At 38.1% G+C, this 16,468-nt stretch overlaps 4 protein-coding genes across 6 annotated transcripts; 2 read left to right on the top strand and 2 right to left on the bottom strand.

The window, feature by feature from the left end:
* Positions 1-1,782: 1,782 nt before the first annotated feature.
* On the top strand, positions 1,783-7,411 carry LOC120768310. The gene is made up of 6 exons (XM_040094947.1): positions 1,783-1,968; positions 2,078-2,368; positions 2,889-3,076; positions 3,974-4,069; positions 4,127-4,936; positions 6,756-7,411. The coding sequence occupies exons 1-6, from the start codon at positions 1,842-1,844 to the stop codon at positions 7,284-7,286; spliced, it is 2,043 nt and encodes a 680-aa protein (XP_039950881.1). The 5' UTR covers positions 1,783-1,841; the 3' UTR covers positions 7,287-7,411.
* A 258-nt stretch (positions 7,412-7,669) lies between these two features.
* Positions 7,670-9,704, bottom strand: LOC120768311 (methionine aminopeptidase 2). The gene is made up of 3 exons (XM_040094948.1): positions 9,436-9,704; positions 8,494-9,348; positions 7,670-8,423 (listed from the first exon to the last, which is right to left on the bottom strand). The coding sequence occupies exons 1-3, from the start codon at positions 9,584-9,586 to the stop codon at positions 7,996-7,998; spliced, it is 1,434 nt and encodes a 477-aa protein (XP_039950882.1). The 5' UTR covers positions 9,587-9,704; the 3' UTR covers positions 7,670-7,995.
* Positions 9,705-10,049: 345 nt separating this feature from the next.
* Positions 10,050-11,093, top strand: LOC120768002 (transcription initiation factor TFIID subunit 11). The gene is made up of 3 exons (XM_040094425.1): positions 10,050-10,461; positions 10,522-10,706; positions 10,772-11,093. Exons 1-3 carry the CDS (start codon positions 10,121-10,123, stop codon positions 10,906-10,908), a joined length of 663 nt encoding a protein of 220 aa, XP_039950359.1. The 5' UTR covers positions 10,050-10,120; the 3' UTR covers positions 10,909-11,093.
* A 318-nt stretch (positions 11,094-11,411) lies between these two features.
* On the bottom strand, positions 11,412-16,120 carry LOC120768000. Of its 3 annotated transcripts, none has more exons than XM_040094422.1 (7): positions 15,707-16,120; positions 14,869-15,648; positions 14,602-14,809; positions 13,749-14,536; positions 12,996-13,683; positions 12,047-12,528; positions 11,412-11,976 (listed from the first exon to the last, which is right to left on the bottom strand). In XM_040094422.1, the coding sequence occupies exons 2-7, from the start codon at positions 15,481-15,483 to the stop codon at positions 11,512-11,514; spliced, it is 3,246 nt and encodes a 1,081-aa protein (XP_039950356.1). In that variant the 5' UTR covers positions 15,484-15,648; positions 15,707-16,120; the 3' UTR covers positions 11,412-11,511. The 3 variants fall into 3 exon arrangements, with proteins under 3 accessions (XP_039950356.1, XP_039950357.1, XP_039950358.1); XM_040094423.1 differs by having other exon boundaries at positions 14,869-15,612; XM_040094424.1 differs by having other exon boundaries at positions 14,869-15,521.
* Between the last annotated feature and the right edge of the window lie 348 nt (positions 16,121-16,468).

The following is a 16,468-nucleotide window of genomic DNA, read 5'->3' as shown; positions in this document are numbered from 1 at the left end:
TCAGCTCTTCCCGCATTTGGGTTTTAACTAAAAACTCCAGGAGTAAACTCCAAGGGCTCCTGCTCCCTGTGGTACCAGAATTAAGTCTTCGAGCAGACCTCGTAGCCGAAGCTACTACCAGTTTGCTTTCATATGGGCAGAGGTTGGACCCCATACACACATCACATACACACACCACTCATACAAAATCTAACCCTAACAATTCACACGCAAACGATCAGTCTAACTGTTCGGTATTCCGACTAGTGGAGATCACACCACTAACATCTAATCGTTTAGGAACGTTATTGCTACCTACACCTAACCCATAGCATCTAGAAGCCTCTTGCTCACTAGATATGTCTCCCTCTCCACATCATCGTCGGAAATCCAATCATTTCGCAGAAAAATTTGAAGCCCCTTCTTAACCTGAATGCAACAGCATGCTGTATGACAATCAGATCAAGAGGTTACATGCACCTAACAAAACCTGCGTCCGTTGAGACAGTGCGACATACAGGTAAGCATCATACAACGCTGAATTGATAGGAGTTTTTGGCACCCAAAGACAGTCGTGGCTGCTTCCCACCATACAACGGTTGCATTTGTGGCACATGCCACAAACAAGCCACGCTAAATGGTGCGGACAGCACGACGACTGAGACCACAATCACTCCTCAAAATGCGTCGTACTTTGCCTACGGTTGCCTGCAGTCGCTCCTTCACATTCGCCAAGTGTGGAGTAAAACACATCCTTTCACTCATGGTCAGCCCCTGATATTTGACTTGCATCACATACATATCTGATGTTGACCCCATTCACATGGGCAATCGGTGGACGAGCCGGTGATAATCTGCCCTTAAGAAGCATTGCCACCGTTTTCTCCCTCCATATGTCAACCCCCACATCTACACCCCAAGTATTCACAATCTCTAAGAGATGTCCTCCCGCGCGCTCTAGCGCAGACCTCGAGCGATCTTCGACCATAAGAAGAAGGTCGACCGCATATGCACAACACTTACAGAGCGGTACTGTTGATCGTCATAACATGAAACCTCTCCATCTCTGTGAGTATTCGACGCAGTAATTGGCGGGGAAAGTAGTAGAAGAGGATGACCTTCAATCCGTTGGAAAGACCAGGTGGAGAAGGATCTGGCTACACTTGGAATCTCAAATTGGCGCCAAACTATGAAAAGGAAAAAACGACCGGCTCGCTGTTGTAAACTCTGTCTACGCCAATCAAGAAGAAGAGGAATGCCAGAGATAGATAAAGTCGGGTCAATACTGCCTCTATCTCCAATATTTGTAATATATAATTTTCAAACTTCCTATTTCTGCACATTAATATTGAACATACTTTAAGGCAGTTTAATGCCGAAATTCTCATATTGGTCCATGAATTACCCCCGCTTCCATATATTACATATGCCTAATGATTCTCGTTTTTCTAAACGTTTAAAAACCTATAAACTATAAATCTTTTATTTGTTTCAAAAAAATATAAAATTAATTAAAAAAAAATTTAACCAATAAAAGCAAATGTTTAAATTCAATAATTATTGTAGTACTATTTTGCTGAATATCTTTTTTCGTTGATATTTGTAGTATTATAATAACTTTATATGTTGATCACAATTTGTGAATAAAAATGCAACCCTGCTTTATTTTTAACGCAACAACCGTCTGGCAACACAAGCTAACCGAACGGATATAAAGAACTGTTAATTTCAATTTCACTCTTTCAAAATTAAATGGTGAAAAATTGTGCAAATATAGCATTTTCGTACAAGGCTATTATTTGTTCGGTATTAATATTATTTACCATAATTGTTGTGTATACGAAAATAAATCACACAGAAAAATGAACTCGTTAATATTAATCAACTATTTGGAGCAGCAAGCGGTAGGCAACAGCAAATTACAAGAACTGTTGGCTCAGACGGCACAGTGTTTGGTGCGCAAAGAAGAGAAACGTAAACTGGAGAATGGTAAGCACTAAGGAAAATTAATAGATAAAGTAAAGACATAATAAATTATTTACATATTTCCACAACTGAAATTTGTTTGCAACTAATAACAACAACAATCATTGCTTAGAATTATTACAAGAGACGCTAATCAACACAATGGACGTCTATGAATTGGAAAGCATTCTGAAACAGTTAAAATTACAATACCAACAACAATGCGCGGTACAAGAAGAAATGTTAACCGTTTACAAGCATTCTGTCGAATTTTGTGTGCAAGTACAAAATATTGATTGGAATTCGCAATTACATTGTAAGCTGGAACTACTGCAATTGAAGTGTCAGAATGAGATACGCGAACTGAGCGAAGAATATGAGGAGGAAAAGGAACGTAGAAAAGCGTTGGAACAGCGGCCAATAGGTGGGTATGGTTTTATTTATACTGTTAACTAGAGATGATTAAGCGATAATAATACACTGAGACTGAATGTTAGAAATTAATTTAGATTTATTGATTGTTTTTCGGATATTATTTGGTTATCTTAATAAGTATTTATTTAAGTTTATAGTTTTTAATAAGAGACATGCCTACTCCGACAGCCTAAAAAAAGGACTTTTGTGAATTAAATCAATAGAAATGATCAGAGTGACAAGTTGAGTTGATTCACCCAAATCTGCCTGTCTGTCCGTCTGCCCTTTTCTCATCAAAACGCTGCTAATTTGTCGGAATTGGCGACATCAGGCCTATATATGATATAGTTGTCATACAAACTGACCGATCCATTATTAAGATCGGATACCTATAGCATGCCTTACAAACTAACCGATCAAAAAAAAAGTTCCTTATCTTAAACTTTTATTTATTTTAATTTTTTTTTATTTATTCATTATATTTTAATATCACATTATAATGTTATAATTAACAAAAATTTTACTTTCAGTTCAAAAAGTGCGTGCTGCTGAAAATGAGGTTGCCAACATTCAAGCAAAAATAGACAATGCTAAACAACGTGCTACTGCTTACCAGAGCAAATTATTGGAGCAATTAGACAAGGTTCAAAACGAACAAAATGCTATAATCGTTTTGTTAGTAAAAGGAAGCAAAGAAATAGCAGAAAAAGAAGCAGAGGTAAATACAAAAAGTATCAATTTATTATCAAAGAAAAGGATAAATTAATGGATCCATAAATATATTCGTGAGATTTTTTCAAAATTTAAACATTTATTTAAGAAATATGTATGACCACTAGTATTAATCAAAGTATTACCTATCTTAAGCTGTAGCTTTTTTCCATCTTTTTGGCAATTTTTGGCTTCCATTCCAAAATGACCGCCTTGATTTGGCGGACAGCAATGAAGGAAGCCATCGTCTGGAACAAGTCAAAAAGGGCAAAATCTGAACTATAGGTGGGTGAGGCTGTTTTCTAAATAGCTTTTAACCGGTCTTGCAACATGAAGCTGAACTTTGTCATGATGGAAAATTATTTTTTTGCTTGCGTCATGAATATTCGGCTTTGCTGTTGATTTTGACGTTTGGCCAGGTTTCAAATATGAGTTTTTGCATTCAGGGTTGTCATAATGTTCTCAGCTTCCTTCCTTTAAATATATCCGACCGCTTTTAAATGTTTTGAAATTGCGGCTCAAGTGACTTTCATAAATACGGCCAGCCCTTCCAGTTCCCCATCTTCAAACTTGCTTGGCCGTCCTGGACGGCTTCTTCGTATTCCAAGCCAAAATCCCCGGACCCGCTGGGTGCAATTCACGTATTACTTTACCGAGCCGTTGCCTAACTTTTATGAAAGTCGTAAAAAAGAGTGAGTAGTACCCTCGGACAGTTTTCGCCAGTTAAAAACTCAGTTCAGTAAACAGCGAACTCATGGGTTTCGGATTTTTTGGATATTCTTTACAACTTACTGCTTACCAATCTAAAAACAGTTAGATCGCGGAAAATCTGTCTGACAAAGGTGGATCCGATTTGTAAAGTCATAATTTAAACTCTACCACGACATCACTTTTCATATTCCAGCTTGCAGCTTTGGAAAACGCTTATAATGCCCAAAGAAAGGATTTGATGGCACAAAAGCAGGAATTGATTTCAAAAATGCAGACATTCAATACGAAGGTAAGTAAAGTCACCATGAGACTCCGTATACATAATCAAGTCTTCGTTAAACTTCAGCTCCCCGTTTACGTCAATGCAAATGAGTTGGAGCCGAGTTTAGAGAAAACCGCCACAAACGACGATTTCACGCCATCCATCGCTACGAAGCTTGATGCATTTCCTATTTTTGGAAATACCATTAATGCGAACACAGATGTAAAGCCGAAAGAAATCAGTTTCTTAGATCTTTTCAAAGAGTGGGAGTTACAGAAACAAAAACAGATCCAAGAGCTTGTAACCACTACTGCATATTCTGATTTCACTTCCATCGTTCCAAATTTGACTGTAAGCTATGACTCTGAAACGGACCACACGAATACAATACCCGAAAGTGGGCCAAAATCCATACTGCGACGTCCAAATATGGCCGAGGATGAGGGTGCTGCTTTTATACCCAAAAAACGTGTACGTTTTGCCACTCACGAAAATGTAGAGAATAATTTGGATTTCATTTCAACACGCCATGCGAGCTTCAATCCGCTTGAATGTGATATTGTTGCCGAACCCGGTGAAGAAATTGAAAATGATACATTTTTGGTTGAGGATAACGTGCCAACATTTAATGGTGATACTGAGACCATTGAAATTTTCAGTACGGATGAAGTCTTAAGAAATGAAAATAAGAGCGCGCACAGTGAAGAATTATCCGGACAGAAACAGACCAGGCCGGAATTCGTTACGGCGAAGAAATTGCTCAGGAAAGCAAGATTACAGGGCTCGCAAAGGCAATGCAAAGTTCACACGATTTGCAGTGCTGTCGAAAAAAAGTCAAAAATCGAAATTCGCGAATGTCGCATAGTTAAGCCAGCGGGCACTAAATTGCCGACGGTGAGGTTTTTTAAATTTATCATTTTGTTAATTCATTTAATATTTGTATTTTATGAGAAAATCAAATTTTGAGGAAATTAATTTTAATTGCTGTTTAATATTATCTCAATATTTTTATACTCTTGCAACATGTAGACACAGAGTAATATTGTTTTGTTCACCTAACGGTTGTTTTTGTCACCTAAAACTAATCGACCACTTCGACTGGCAACTGGCGAATGGTACGTGTGATGTTTTGATCCAAGGTCTGAATCAAAGCGCGATTGTCCGCCGAGACTTTTGGCTTTACATATCCTCACAAGAAAAAGTCTAACGGTTTGGTATCACACGATCATGGTGACCAATCGACCGACCCAAAACGTGTAATTATATGCTCACCAAAATGTTCTCTCAATAAATCCATTAGTTGGTGAGATGTGTGGGAAGTGGCGCCGTCTTGTTGAAACCAAATGTTGCCGAGATGCAGTGCTTCAATTTCAGGCATCAAATAGTCGGTTATCATGGGGTGATAACGATTTCTATGGACGGTTACCTTCTCACCGATATCATTTTTGAAAGAATATGGACCGATGATACCACCGGCTCACAAACCACATCAAATCGTTGTTTTTTCTGGATGAAATGGCGCAGCTTTTGAATCTCTTCAGGTTGCTCTTTGTCCCAAATGCGGCAGCCTTGCTTGAAAATAGACTTCATCGCTGAACAAAATTGGGCCGAAAACATCGGATCTTTTAGAAACTCTCCATAGAGTGTAGCAATGTCGCTTGGGAAGGTTGAGCAGCTTCAGTTCTCGTACAAGCTGTATTTTGTACGCTTTTAATGTAATATCTCAACGTAAAATGCGCCAAGTCGTTCCATACGTCAGATTGGGTTGTTGCGAATAATTCTTTCTACAGTCTTTGTGTACACTCTCAGCTGCGGCTGCTATATTTTTTTCACTGTGTGCTGGACGTTGTCTATTCGGTAGAATATTATCCAATAATGAATGCTGGACTCCAGATAGGTGATAGTGTTGCTCAGTGCTCCAAACTTGATGATAAGAAGCTTATTAGTATTTCTTCATACAAAGTGATTATGAGTAAAATCGGAAAATGACCACCCCCTACTTCTATGTAACGATTGTGTTGAAAACTTCTTTGAAGCTCCATCAAGAACCAGTGTTTATCGATGGTATGGTAAATCCAATTGAGGTCATAGATCACTCCAAAACGAATTTCGGGACGAGCCGTTCCCACCACAGTCGGGTTCACGTTACCGGAACGGACCCGGATTTTTATCCGGCCAAGGAATGTCAATTCGGCAGAACTCTGCCGCTACAACAACAACAACAACGACGATGATGAGTGACTTGTTGAGTTCGGTCATTGTTCGTCGAGAGAGGACTTTACTTCTCAATTGCCTACTCCGTCCGAAGTATGTGGCACCTGTTAGCAAGACTTATTCTGCGTTGGATTTCCAGGCTGACATTATTGTTGGTCTTTATACTGGTTCCAAGGCAGACGAAAGTATCTATGACTACGAAGTTATGACTGTTAACAGTGACGTGGGAGCCAAGACGCGAGTGTGACGACTGTTTGATGACGGAATGTATTTCGTCTTGCCCTCCTTTACTACCAGACCCATTTCCCTTTATAGAATACAAATCAGGCAGATGGAATCAGACGTTGCTTAGACCCTATATAACTAACAGGCCTTATGTATCTGAAGGTACTGCTTTCGCTTTAATTCTTGCAAGTTGCAAGAGTATGACATGTTCGGTTATACCCGAACTTCGCTCTTACTTACTTGTTTTTTAATAATTTATATTGCTTTTTTTCAGAAATTACCCATAGTTCTCACACCAGAACCACAGGCCCCAACCACAAGCTCAACCATTGCCATAGAACCTTTACAGTCGACCAAGAATAAAGTGTTCAAAACACCCCCAATACCAAAAGTACGAAAGCAACAGAAAATACCAGACCGTAACAACTTCTTCGACGACTTTTTGAAGGAATCTAGCGTAGAAACATCTCAAACAGATTCCGAGGTGGGTACAAATGCCGTTAAAGACCCAAATGCTATGTTAAGCTTTGTTGAGTCCACGGGTACAAGTGAAAAATCTAAACGCAGGGGTAAAAAGTCGTCAATGGATTTTGAGAGTTTCTTCCGCGAGACCCTCAAGGGCTGCAATGATGACAGCGCTGCTTTGCAGTTGTCACCCACTGAGGAGGACAGCGACCTACTGCAGTTCGATTTGAATTTTGCTGACAATAACGGCTTATCGAACAGCAACTATGAGGATTTTTTCGCTGATCAAGAGAACGCTGAAAAAGATGATGACTTGTTGTCATTCAACTTCAGTGATTAGTTCGACAGAAATGTGAAGATATTTTTAATGTCTCTTCTTATTTGTTGACATTTTGTAAATCGGTGTCCTTAATCTAAAACGAGAAATGTATACTCTCGCAGTAAATTTAATTGATTTTTATTTGACTCTAGTTATTGTTTTTTTGTTGTTGTAAATATGAATTTTGTTAAAAATATCAAAATATTATTTTTTTCTTGTGGATTCTCTTTACCGTAAAGTGGACTTTATCATCAGTTAAGTGCTGTGGAACCTATTTGTATTGTAGGTTTAGAAAAATGAAAAAAAAAATTCAGACTCTTGTCATCTTTTGAATGTAACTTTTTATTTTGGGTTTTTGATAAACATGCTTTATTTTACTTTTACGTTTTAAATTCAATGCTTTATGTATGTACGTATGTATTACAAAATCGATTACTAGAAGCAGATATAAACATTTTTTTTAGAACGAATTGGTACATTGGGGGCAAAGAAGTTGTCATTCGAATAATAATTTAACAATGTATGCAATTTTTAGATGATTAGAGCTTATTTTGTTTGCTTTGGCCAAATCTTAGTATTTTGAGTGTTATACACATTTAAGGAAAATAATTTTCAATTGGGGTAAATTTCAAGTGTTAATTCCATTGAGCACTAGATAAAATTATAATTATGAAAACAATTTAGAATTTGCATTCTTCTTCAAGTGTTATTGTATGTATATGTGTATGTACTAATAATCATCACCACGCGATACAATTTCTTTACATGATGGGCGTAACATAATTGTATGCTCGTACTGAGCTGTGTAGCAACCTCTAATGTCGCACAGTGGTGGGTAGGCCTCCACAACACCCTTATCGCAAAGATCCTTCAGCGCCATTTGATATTTAGTGGCACCGGCGCGATCCAACCAACGTTTACAGAACGCCAATGTACCGAAATGTTTATTGATTGTGCCCAGTAACTGTTTGGATGATTGCAAACGCAATGGCACGAACGGGGCATCGAAATTCTTCATGTAATGCGAACAATCCATATCGTCATGCACTAGACCGCGACCGGTTGAACCGAAAGTCTCGATAGCGTAGAACTCATTCTCTTCCATGCGTGTGGATTCGCCACCCTTGACAATTGGCACAGTCTTGCCCGAGTGAATACCTGTGTACAACATAAAAATGAAAGCAATTATATGCCCGCACAAATATGTAAAGCACTGATTGCGACTTACGATATGGGCTGATGGAATGGCCGTTTAGATTTCTGATAGACTTGACTGGATATGTTTTGCCATCCAACTCCAATTCATAGGATTCCATAACTTCCTGTATGGCAGCGCCTACATCGCATAGACGTACATCAATACCGGCTTCTTTGATACCTGTATTGGTGGCCTCCTTCACAGCTTGTAAAAGTTTGTCGTACTTATTGTTAAATGTCAGCGTGAAGGCGCAATCGATAATGCGTCCCTTGATGTGTGTGCCGAAATCAATTTTGCAAACATCATCATACTGCAAGACAGTCGTATCGCCAGCGTTAGGCGTGTAATGGGCAGCGCAATGATTCAACGAGCAACCGGTGGGAAATGCCAAACCGGCTTCCAGTCCATTTTCACCAATCAAACGACGTGCTGTATTCTCCAATTCTTCGCAAATCTGAATCATAGTCATGCCCGGCTTAATGTAACGTTGCATGTACTGCCTGGTCTGTCTGTGTGCCTCGGCAGCCTGACGCAATTCCTGGTAGATATCGTTATGCATGCGATCCAAAGCACGTTTTTCCTCCGATGTAAAACGATCCTTGGCAGTACGATCGTCGGGCAGATCTTTAGGTGTGGGATGTTGTAAAATCTCACCCTCTGGAAATTGTCCATCAGGGAAGAGTTCCGCAATTGGTATGCTCGGTGGATCCGTTTGCACTTTCTTATTACCGCCTTTGTTTTTGTTTTTATTCTTCTTCTTAGATGCAGATTTTTTATCGCCTTCATTTGTGGCATTTTCAACTTCCTCTTTGGACTCACCGTTAGCCACCGCATTTACTGTTTCACTATTTTCACCATCCGTTGCCTTTTTCGCCGCTGCCTCCGCTAGCGCAGAGAAAGAGTGTGATAATTGCATTAGGGTTAGGTGATCTAATTTAGAAAAGTCATTGTCCATTCTGTAGCGCAACTTACCTTGTCGCAGTTTCTTATTATTTGGTTTAGGCTTCTTTTGTTTTTTCACCTCCTCTCCAGTTGCGGCAGGAGTTGTCGCATCGGTTGCCGCATTTTCTACGTCTTCCTCCGCATTGACTGTGGCTTCCACTTTTGTTACTTCTACTGACATTTTGTTGTACAACCACAATGAATATCCAATTTGGTTATTAAATGAACTTTGCGCAAAGTAATGCTGTAAAATTTTCCGTGCTGGACGAGTGTTGCAGAAAAAGGGAAGACAAAAACACGAGGTAGTTGTCAAAACGACAAAAAGGCACGGTGCGAAAATAGCAAAAAAATAACAATGCATTTGACAGCCGACAGTGCTGTGGCAGCTGAACTAAATTTTAAATTATTATTTTTAACTCGAGATGTGCTCATAACCATACTAAATGAGTTTTTATTTCAAACGAAAATCTTTCAGTTAACCTGTAACTTTTAAAATCATATTTGGAATTTTATCAACACTTCTATTGCCATTATTTTCTTTGAAATTTATTGTAAAACTTAAGAAAAAAAATCATGCAACCCTGCTTTTGTAGATAAAACTAAATATTGACATTTGTCAAACAGCTGTTTTAGCGGCTGCAGAAAAGAAGTATACTTTTGTATACTGTTTATATGTAAGCAACTTGTTTTATTTATTGAAAATAAATTAACTCTAATGGATGAAATACTGCTTCCAACAACAACTGTCTCAACTACGACAACAACAAATTCAAGTTCGCAAAAGCAAACCGAACACGATGAAGTCGATTTAAAGTTATTTGACAAAGCAAAGATTAGCAGCGATATGGAAAATCGCACGCGCGATGTCGATGGTGATGGCAATGTTAATAGCGATCACTCCGGTGATGAAGGTGCTAACAAGGTACGTTTTCAAGATGAGCTTGGAATGGATATGAAGGAGCCAAAATTGGAAGGTGCAGAATTAAACGATGATACGCCATCCAAAAAGCAGAAAACCAAAAAGGAGTTGGAAGAAGAGGAGCGCGAAAAAATGCAGTAAGTAAACACCTGGAAATACAATAAAAATATATTAATTTTTTTATACTTGCAATGTAGAGTGCTCGTTTCCAATTTCACCGAAGAGCAGCTCGATCGCTATGAAATGTATCGCCGTTCGGCATTTCCCAAAGCGGCAGTGAAGCGCCTCATGCAAACCATAACTGGCTGCTCCGTATCGCAAAATGTCGTAATCGCTATGTCGGGTATAGCGAAGGTATTTGTTGGTGAAATTGTGGAGGAGGGTAAGCCGGCCAAAAATTGACTTTATTTGAAACATTTATTTTCACGTACACTTTTACATGTTCAGCTTTAGATGTTATGGAGTCGGGAGGTGAAATCGGCGCTTTGCAGCCCAAATATTTACGTGAAGCGGTGCGCCGCTTACGACAACGTGGCCGTATGCCTATAGGGAAATTTCAAAAACCATACTTTCGTTTAAATTAAAGGCTGTCTTCCACACAAGTACGATAAACATTAAAGTTAATTTAGCAGTTTTTAAAAACTTAGTAATAAGTCTAGGCATGAAGATGTATTGTATGTTTAAATGTAAATTATAAATATAAGCGAAGCAAAATGTATTAAAGCAAAGTCAGTAAAATGTTGACGTATATGCATTTGTAAAGTAAACATACCATTTTATTTGTTTTGACAGGCGTTCGTACTGTATACACTGGCAACGAATTACTACTCATGCAACGTGAATTAGCTGAAGTTAAGTATTTGTAAACAAAGTTTACTAGTGTTTTTTTGCATAATAATATAGTACTTTACTAAAATGTTATTTTTTATTGCATATTAGAAAATTTATTTCAATATTCATATATTTTTTAACTCTATACATATTTAAGCAGTACATGTTTACAAATATACAATTTTCTTTATATTTTAACGCATACCTTTATTGACTAAAACTAAAAAAATACATTTTAAAATGCAAATTTGCTTAAGTTAAGCGTATCACTAACAAACTCTATGACACTTTAAAAGCAACTTAAATCTACAACTAAACATACAAATTAAATCTAAATAATGCCCTCACTTCCGCACTCAAGGAAATGCGGTCGACGTAGACGCCAATGTATGCGTATCATCTATAAATTGCGTGATGACTTTTGGCAGCAATAATTGTGGTGTCGCGGTTTGTGTATAGTTTAGTGGCACAGTTGCCAAAGGCGCAGATGGTTCCGAGGGATAATTAATCTCTTGCGCCATCGGACGATCACGATCAATTACTTCTTTTGCTATTAGCGTATTGGTTTCCTTATAATCCACGCCAGCCTCTGGCTTAGCGCCTAAAAGTAGATTGCCTTTTTGCACGCCCATATACTGTGTCGCTTTTGCATTGAGTGGCAATTGGCCACAAGTATCCGAGTGCACTTTACGATGCGCCTGCAGGTTGGAAACACAAGTGAAACGTTTGCCACATCCATTGCAAAGGAAACGCTTGATGCCCGTATGCACGGTCATGTGTGTGAGCAGTGATTCGCGGTAGGGATAAGCTTTAGGGCACAGCTGCGGGATGGAAATTAAGTTTTATTATTTATATAAAAAAAGCACATGTAAACGAATTTCGGTCTCTTACATGACACTGGAAAGGTTTGAAGTCCGTATGCCGCGTTTTTATATGCGTCTTGTACTGGGCTTTCACTTTGAAGGTCTTGCCGCATTTGTCGCACTGATAGGGCGTATCATCCTTGTGCAAAAGCAGATGTGTTTTCAATATACCTGCTGTGGTTAGATGCTTGCCACACACATTGCACTGATAAAGCGGCTTACGGCCACAATCGGAGCGTACGTGATCGGTCAACGAGGTGCGTCCAGAGAATTTCTTACCACATTTGTCACAAACAAAATTTCTATTCGCCACAGATTTGCTGTCTCGCTCCTGTTCATGTTTTCTCATGTGATTTTTCAACGAATCATGACCGGTCATGAATTTTTCACAAATATTACAAAATATGAGATCACGATGCTCCTTGCGCGCATGCGCAGTCGCCTCGTCCTTGGTTGCGAAATACACGGAGCAATAGCAGGGACACTTGAAGGTCAAACTGCCGTCGGGACCTGTGCAAAAAAAAAAAAATAATAAAATAAATATATATGTATGTATATAGTAAATTCATTCCGTTATTTAGGTTTAAAAAACAGTTTTAGTACAAATTTTTGGATTAGCTTTTTTAATTTATGGTTCCAGTATTTGGATTAAAACTTAAAAAAAAAATAATTTTAATCAACTTTTCGGGATTACAAAATAATTTAAAAATTATAAAATTTAAATTATAAATAAATTATAAAATTTAATTAGAAATTTTTAATCGGATTTTTTGAATTTAATTTTGTTTTAATTTTCATGCCGGTATTTGGCATTAAACATTTTTTTTTTTAATTCTTCATTCCGATAGTTGGGCTTAAAAATTATTATTAGTAAAGATTTTACGGTTTATAAAAAAATTAATTCAAATGTTAATAAAATAATTTTTTAATGCATTAATTGCAACCCTGCATTCAAAGACTATTTATGTTTTGCTCACCATGCATTTTGATGTGATTGGTCAAACGTTTCTCCATCAGATATATTTTGGCGCAAATATGGCACTTGAAGACCTCACCATCATTAATGGACGTTTCTTCGGTTTTAAAAGTCTCCTTGATTTCCTCCTCTGGCCGTTGATGATCGTCACGCAAATGCTTCTCAAAAGGTTTGCGTATGTGGTATACTTTTATGCAATATGGGCACTGCCAAGGCTTCTCACCGCGCCTTGATAGTTTCAAACGCGCTTTCAGTTCCTTTTGTGAAAGCTTAGCCATACGTCCCTGCTTACAGGCTTTACCAGTTTTTTGTTTATCTTCCGTCTCCTCATCATCAGCGACTGCACTTTCTACATTTTCATCGGCATTATTAGGCACATTTACGTCATCCGTCAGTTGACGTGGCTTGCGTCCACGTTTCGTGACCTTTGCATTATCTTCAATTTGCGGCTGTGCAACTTTTTTGATGCTTTTACGTGATTTTTTCGGTGCTTCCAATGCGCTATCCGGCCTATCAGCGTCATTTGCAAGCTCGTTGTCCGTATCTGCAGTTTGTTGATGACGTCTTGGGCGGGGGAATGGCACAGCATTGCGTGAAACTTTCACACTCGACTCATCCTTCAATGCGGGGTACCGTTGGCGTACATCTCGTAGCATTATTTTACAAGGAGCTAGTGGTGCGGTTAAATGCTATAGAAAATATATACAAATAATTGTAAAAATTGCAATGTTATATTTATTTATTGCAAGCTCACATCACTATCAACGTCCAAAATGTCGGTCTCCTCCACATAGTCGGCGCTATCCTCCGCTTTGATCAATATCAATTCAGTCTCATGTAAGCCCGCTTGCTCTCTCTTCATAACGCTTTGCGTCGTCTTATCTTTTAACAGCGAATCGAGCAGTTTATCTTTATTTTTGAAAATACTGGCATCTTCTGATTTGACTTCGAACTCGGTACCAACAAATTCACGCGAGTCGATAAATTCTAGTTCGTCATCATCATATGCATTATCCATATAATTTTCAACTCTTGCGGTGTTTTCTTCTTTTTTGATATCTTTCAATTTTGCAAGCGTTAATTGTACATTCTCTTTATGCTCATCTTCACTAGCACTATCTTCGGCTGGATCAAAATCGGCATAATCGTCTTCCGAGTCTGTTTCGAATTTACCGACCTCGGTAACAGCTTTTTCTTCCGTACCATTTTGTAAGCTGGGCGGTGGAGCAGGGTTAGTTGCTTCCTGCGTTTCTATTATTGTGGCAGTCTCAAGCCCGTTAATTTCCACTTTTTCAACACATTCATTAAGCCATTTCTCCTGCTCATATTCATCGTCTTCTTCCGTATCTGTAGCAGATATTTTCCGCTTTCTTTTGCCTGGTCTGCCATTAGCACGATTTTTGGCGTTCAAATTTGTGGATGTAGTACTGTCTACATCTAACTTTGCGTATGGCTTACGCACTTGTTCTTTATGATCTGGCTTGATAATGCGATTGGAATTGTTTACTTTTATTTCAGAGGTAGGATTAAGTGTTGGTGGTACTGAAAAGTATTTTTGTAGTTTTATTAATAAAATAATATCGTACAAACTGCATGTTGAAACTTACTTCTGTGCCGATGCGTCCGCGTGCGCTGTTTGGGTGGATCAAATTGTGGTAGACCACATGTGTCTGGTCGCGTACGTCGATGTTTTATCAAATTCGAATGACATGAGAAACGTGTAAGGCAGCATTTACACTCCACCAAACGCACACCGGTGTGTATCGAGGAATGCGTAACAATACTTTCTCGGTGAGCAAAACACTTACCACAAACCTAAATTAGAGCAAAATTATATTCAAAATCTAAATATGTAAAAATTATTTTTTACTAACATCACACTTGTGCGGTTTCTCGCCCGTGTGTGAGCGCTCATGCTCCACCAAACGTCCTTTTTGCAGAAAATTCTTGCCACAATAGCTACAACAATATTTCCGCTCGCCAGTATGCAGCACCATGTGTTGTTTAAGATTATATTTTGTTACGAAAGTCATTGAACATTGCTCACATTTGTGAGGTTTAATTTTGCCACACTCCGTTTCTATATGTCGTTTGTATGGATAAATTGTCTTATATTCTGCGCCACATTTGTCACATTTTAGCATTTCTCTATCGATGCCATTATGTACGACCCGTATATGCTCACGATAGTCATCTTCGTTTGTAAACGTGACTTCTGTACAGAGCCGGCAAACTATTGTTGTATGCACCTTGTCCCGATGTTTCCTCAATTCTTCCTCCGAACAGAAGCGTTCGTCACAATAACGACAGAGGAAGCCACCGGGTGGCTCATGTTTCTTTACATGCTTCACATAACCGCTTAGCGACACTAATGCCTTATCACATACAGGACAATGCAGCTTGGGTACACCGTCGGTGGTCAATTGCACTAACATTGATTTTGTTGATGGTGGAGCTGGTGTTGCTGCAGTCGTACTGGCAGCTGCCATATTGGTTGCTGTGGTGTCGCTGATTTGCGATGCCGTTGCTGAAATCACAATGGCAAACAATATACAGCTTCGCGCTCAACAGTTTAAAGGTTGCGAGGTACAAGTATAGAAGGACACACATAAATTTAACTATAATCCATATATAACATTGTTTAGCCGCATTTACTGCATTTATTCATATTAATAACGTTAACTAAACCAAAGTTCTTTAAACAATACACACCTGCTGCTCACCGAATTCCACTTTTTAATAAGAACTTTGCTTAATTAAAGCCTGATTTGCGTTATAAGCAAAATACGCAAATTCCACAATATAATTTGTATTTACTTATTTTGTTGTATTTTCCATGTCTACGCGTTCTTTTTAGTTACAAACGTGCACATATGATAGAAAAAAATGTAAACAACTATCGCACTGCAAAAAATTATATATGAATTTTTCATAAGTTCATGTTTCACCAAATGCACTACACTTTTAAAATTTTGTATTGGTGAAAAATCTATGCTTATCAAATTTTCTACACTTAAAAAATCTACCCGTCCGTCCACTAGCTGTGCAAAATCAAAGATGGCAGACTACATAAAGCAAACGTCAATTTCGTTGTGTGTATTCATTTCATTTGATTTTCCAATTGGGAGAGCACTGAGCGAATGCGGCATTGCCAGCAGCAAGTTACGCAACGAACGTTTCTGTTTTTATTAATGAGGTAGGTACATGGTGAAAATTTACAAAATTTATTGTTATTTTTTTACTATATTTTTATTATTTTTTTATTATATTTTTATTATTTTTTTATTATGGAAAACAAACTATTTTTTATGTTATTTTTTGACAAATTTTTGCTCCACAAATATTATTAATAACTTAGATTTTTTTTCATAAATGTGGCAATCAATTTCGCTCGAAAACCTTACTAAAGCTTTGAATTTTTGTAGAAATTATTTATTTTTCGGAAACCTGGAATCAATTTCACTCTCACAACTT

This window comes from Bactrocera tryoni, chromosome 2 (assembly GCF_016617805.1).
Source record: "Bactrocera tryoni isolate S06 chromosome 2, CSIRO_BtryS06_freeze2, whole genome shotgun sequence".
Lineage (NCBI taxonomy): Eukaryota > Metazoa > Arthropoda > Insecta > Diptera > Tephritidae > Bactrocera > Bactrocera tryoni.
The sequence above is the reverse complement of the archived record's forward strand: the minus strand, read 5'-3'. Positions and strand labels throughout refer to the sequence as shown.

What these genes read in the sequence shown, in the direction of transcription:
- LOC120768310 (XM_040094947.1), top strand. Translation starts at nt 1,842, where the DNA reads ATGAACTCGTTAATATTAATCAACTATTTGGAGCAGCAAGCGGTAGGC. An exon ending in GAAACGTAAACTGGAGAATG is followed by an intron (nt 1,969 to 2,077) that starts GTAAGCACTAAG and finishes ATCATTGCTTAG; the next exon opens with AATTATTACAAGAGACGCTA. An exon ending in TAGCAGAAAAAGAAGCAGAG is followed by an intron (nt 3,077 to 3,973) that starts GTAAATACAAAA and finishes TTCATATTCCAG; the next exon opens with CTTGCAGCTTTGGAAAACGC.
- LOC120768002 (XM_040094425.1), top strand. Translation starts at nt 10,121, where the DNA reads ATGGATGAAATACTGCTTCCAACAACAACTGTCTCAACTACGACAACA. An exon ending in GAGGAGCGCGAAAAAATGCA is followed by an intron (nt 10,462 to 10,521) that starts GTAAGTAAACAC and finishes CTTGCAATGTAG; the next exon opens with AGTGCTCGTTTCCAATTTCA. An exon ending in TGGTGAAATTGTGGAGGAGG is followed by an intron (nt 10,707 to 10,771) that starts GTAAGCCGGCCA and finishes TTACATGTTCAG; the next exon opens with CTTTAGATGTTATGGAGTCG.
- LOC120768311 (XM_040094948.1), bottom strand. Translation starts at nt 9,586, where the DNA reads ATGTCAGTAGAAGTAACAAAAGTGGAAGCCACAGTCAATGCGGAGGAA. An exon ending in TAATAAGAAACTGCGACAAG is followed by an intron (nt 9,349 to 9,435) that starts GTAAGTTGCGCT and finishes TCTCTGCGCTAG; the next exon opens with CGGAGGCAGCGGCGAAAAAG. An exon ending in CCATTCCATCAGCCCATATC is followed by an intron (nt 8,424 to 8,493) that starts GTAAGTCGCAAT and finishes TGTTGTACACAG; the next exon opens with GTATTCACTCGGGCAAGACT.
- LOC120768000 (XM_040094422.1), bottom strand. Translation starts at nt 15,483, where the DNA reads ATGGCAGCTGCCAGTACGACTGCAGCAACACCAGCTCCACCATCAACA. An exon ending in GCGGACGCATCGGCACAGAA is followed by an intron (nt 14,537 to 14,601) that starts GTAAGTTTCAAC and finishes AATACTTTTCAG; the next exon opens with TACCACCAACACTTAATCCT. An exon ending in TTTTGGACGTTGATAGTGAT is followed by an intron (nt 13,684 to 13,748) that starts GTGAGCTTGCAA and finishes TATTTTCTATAG; the next exon opens with CATTTAACCGCACCACTAGC.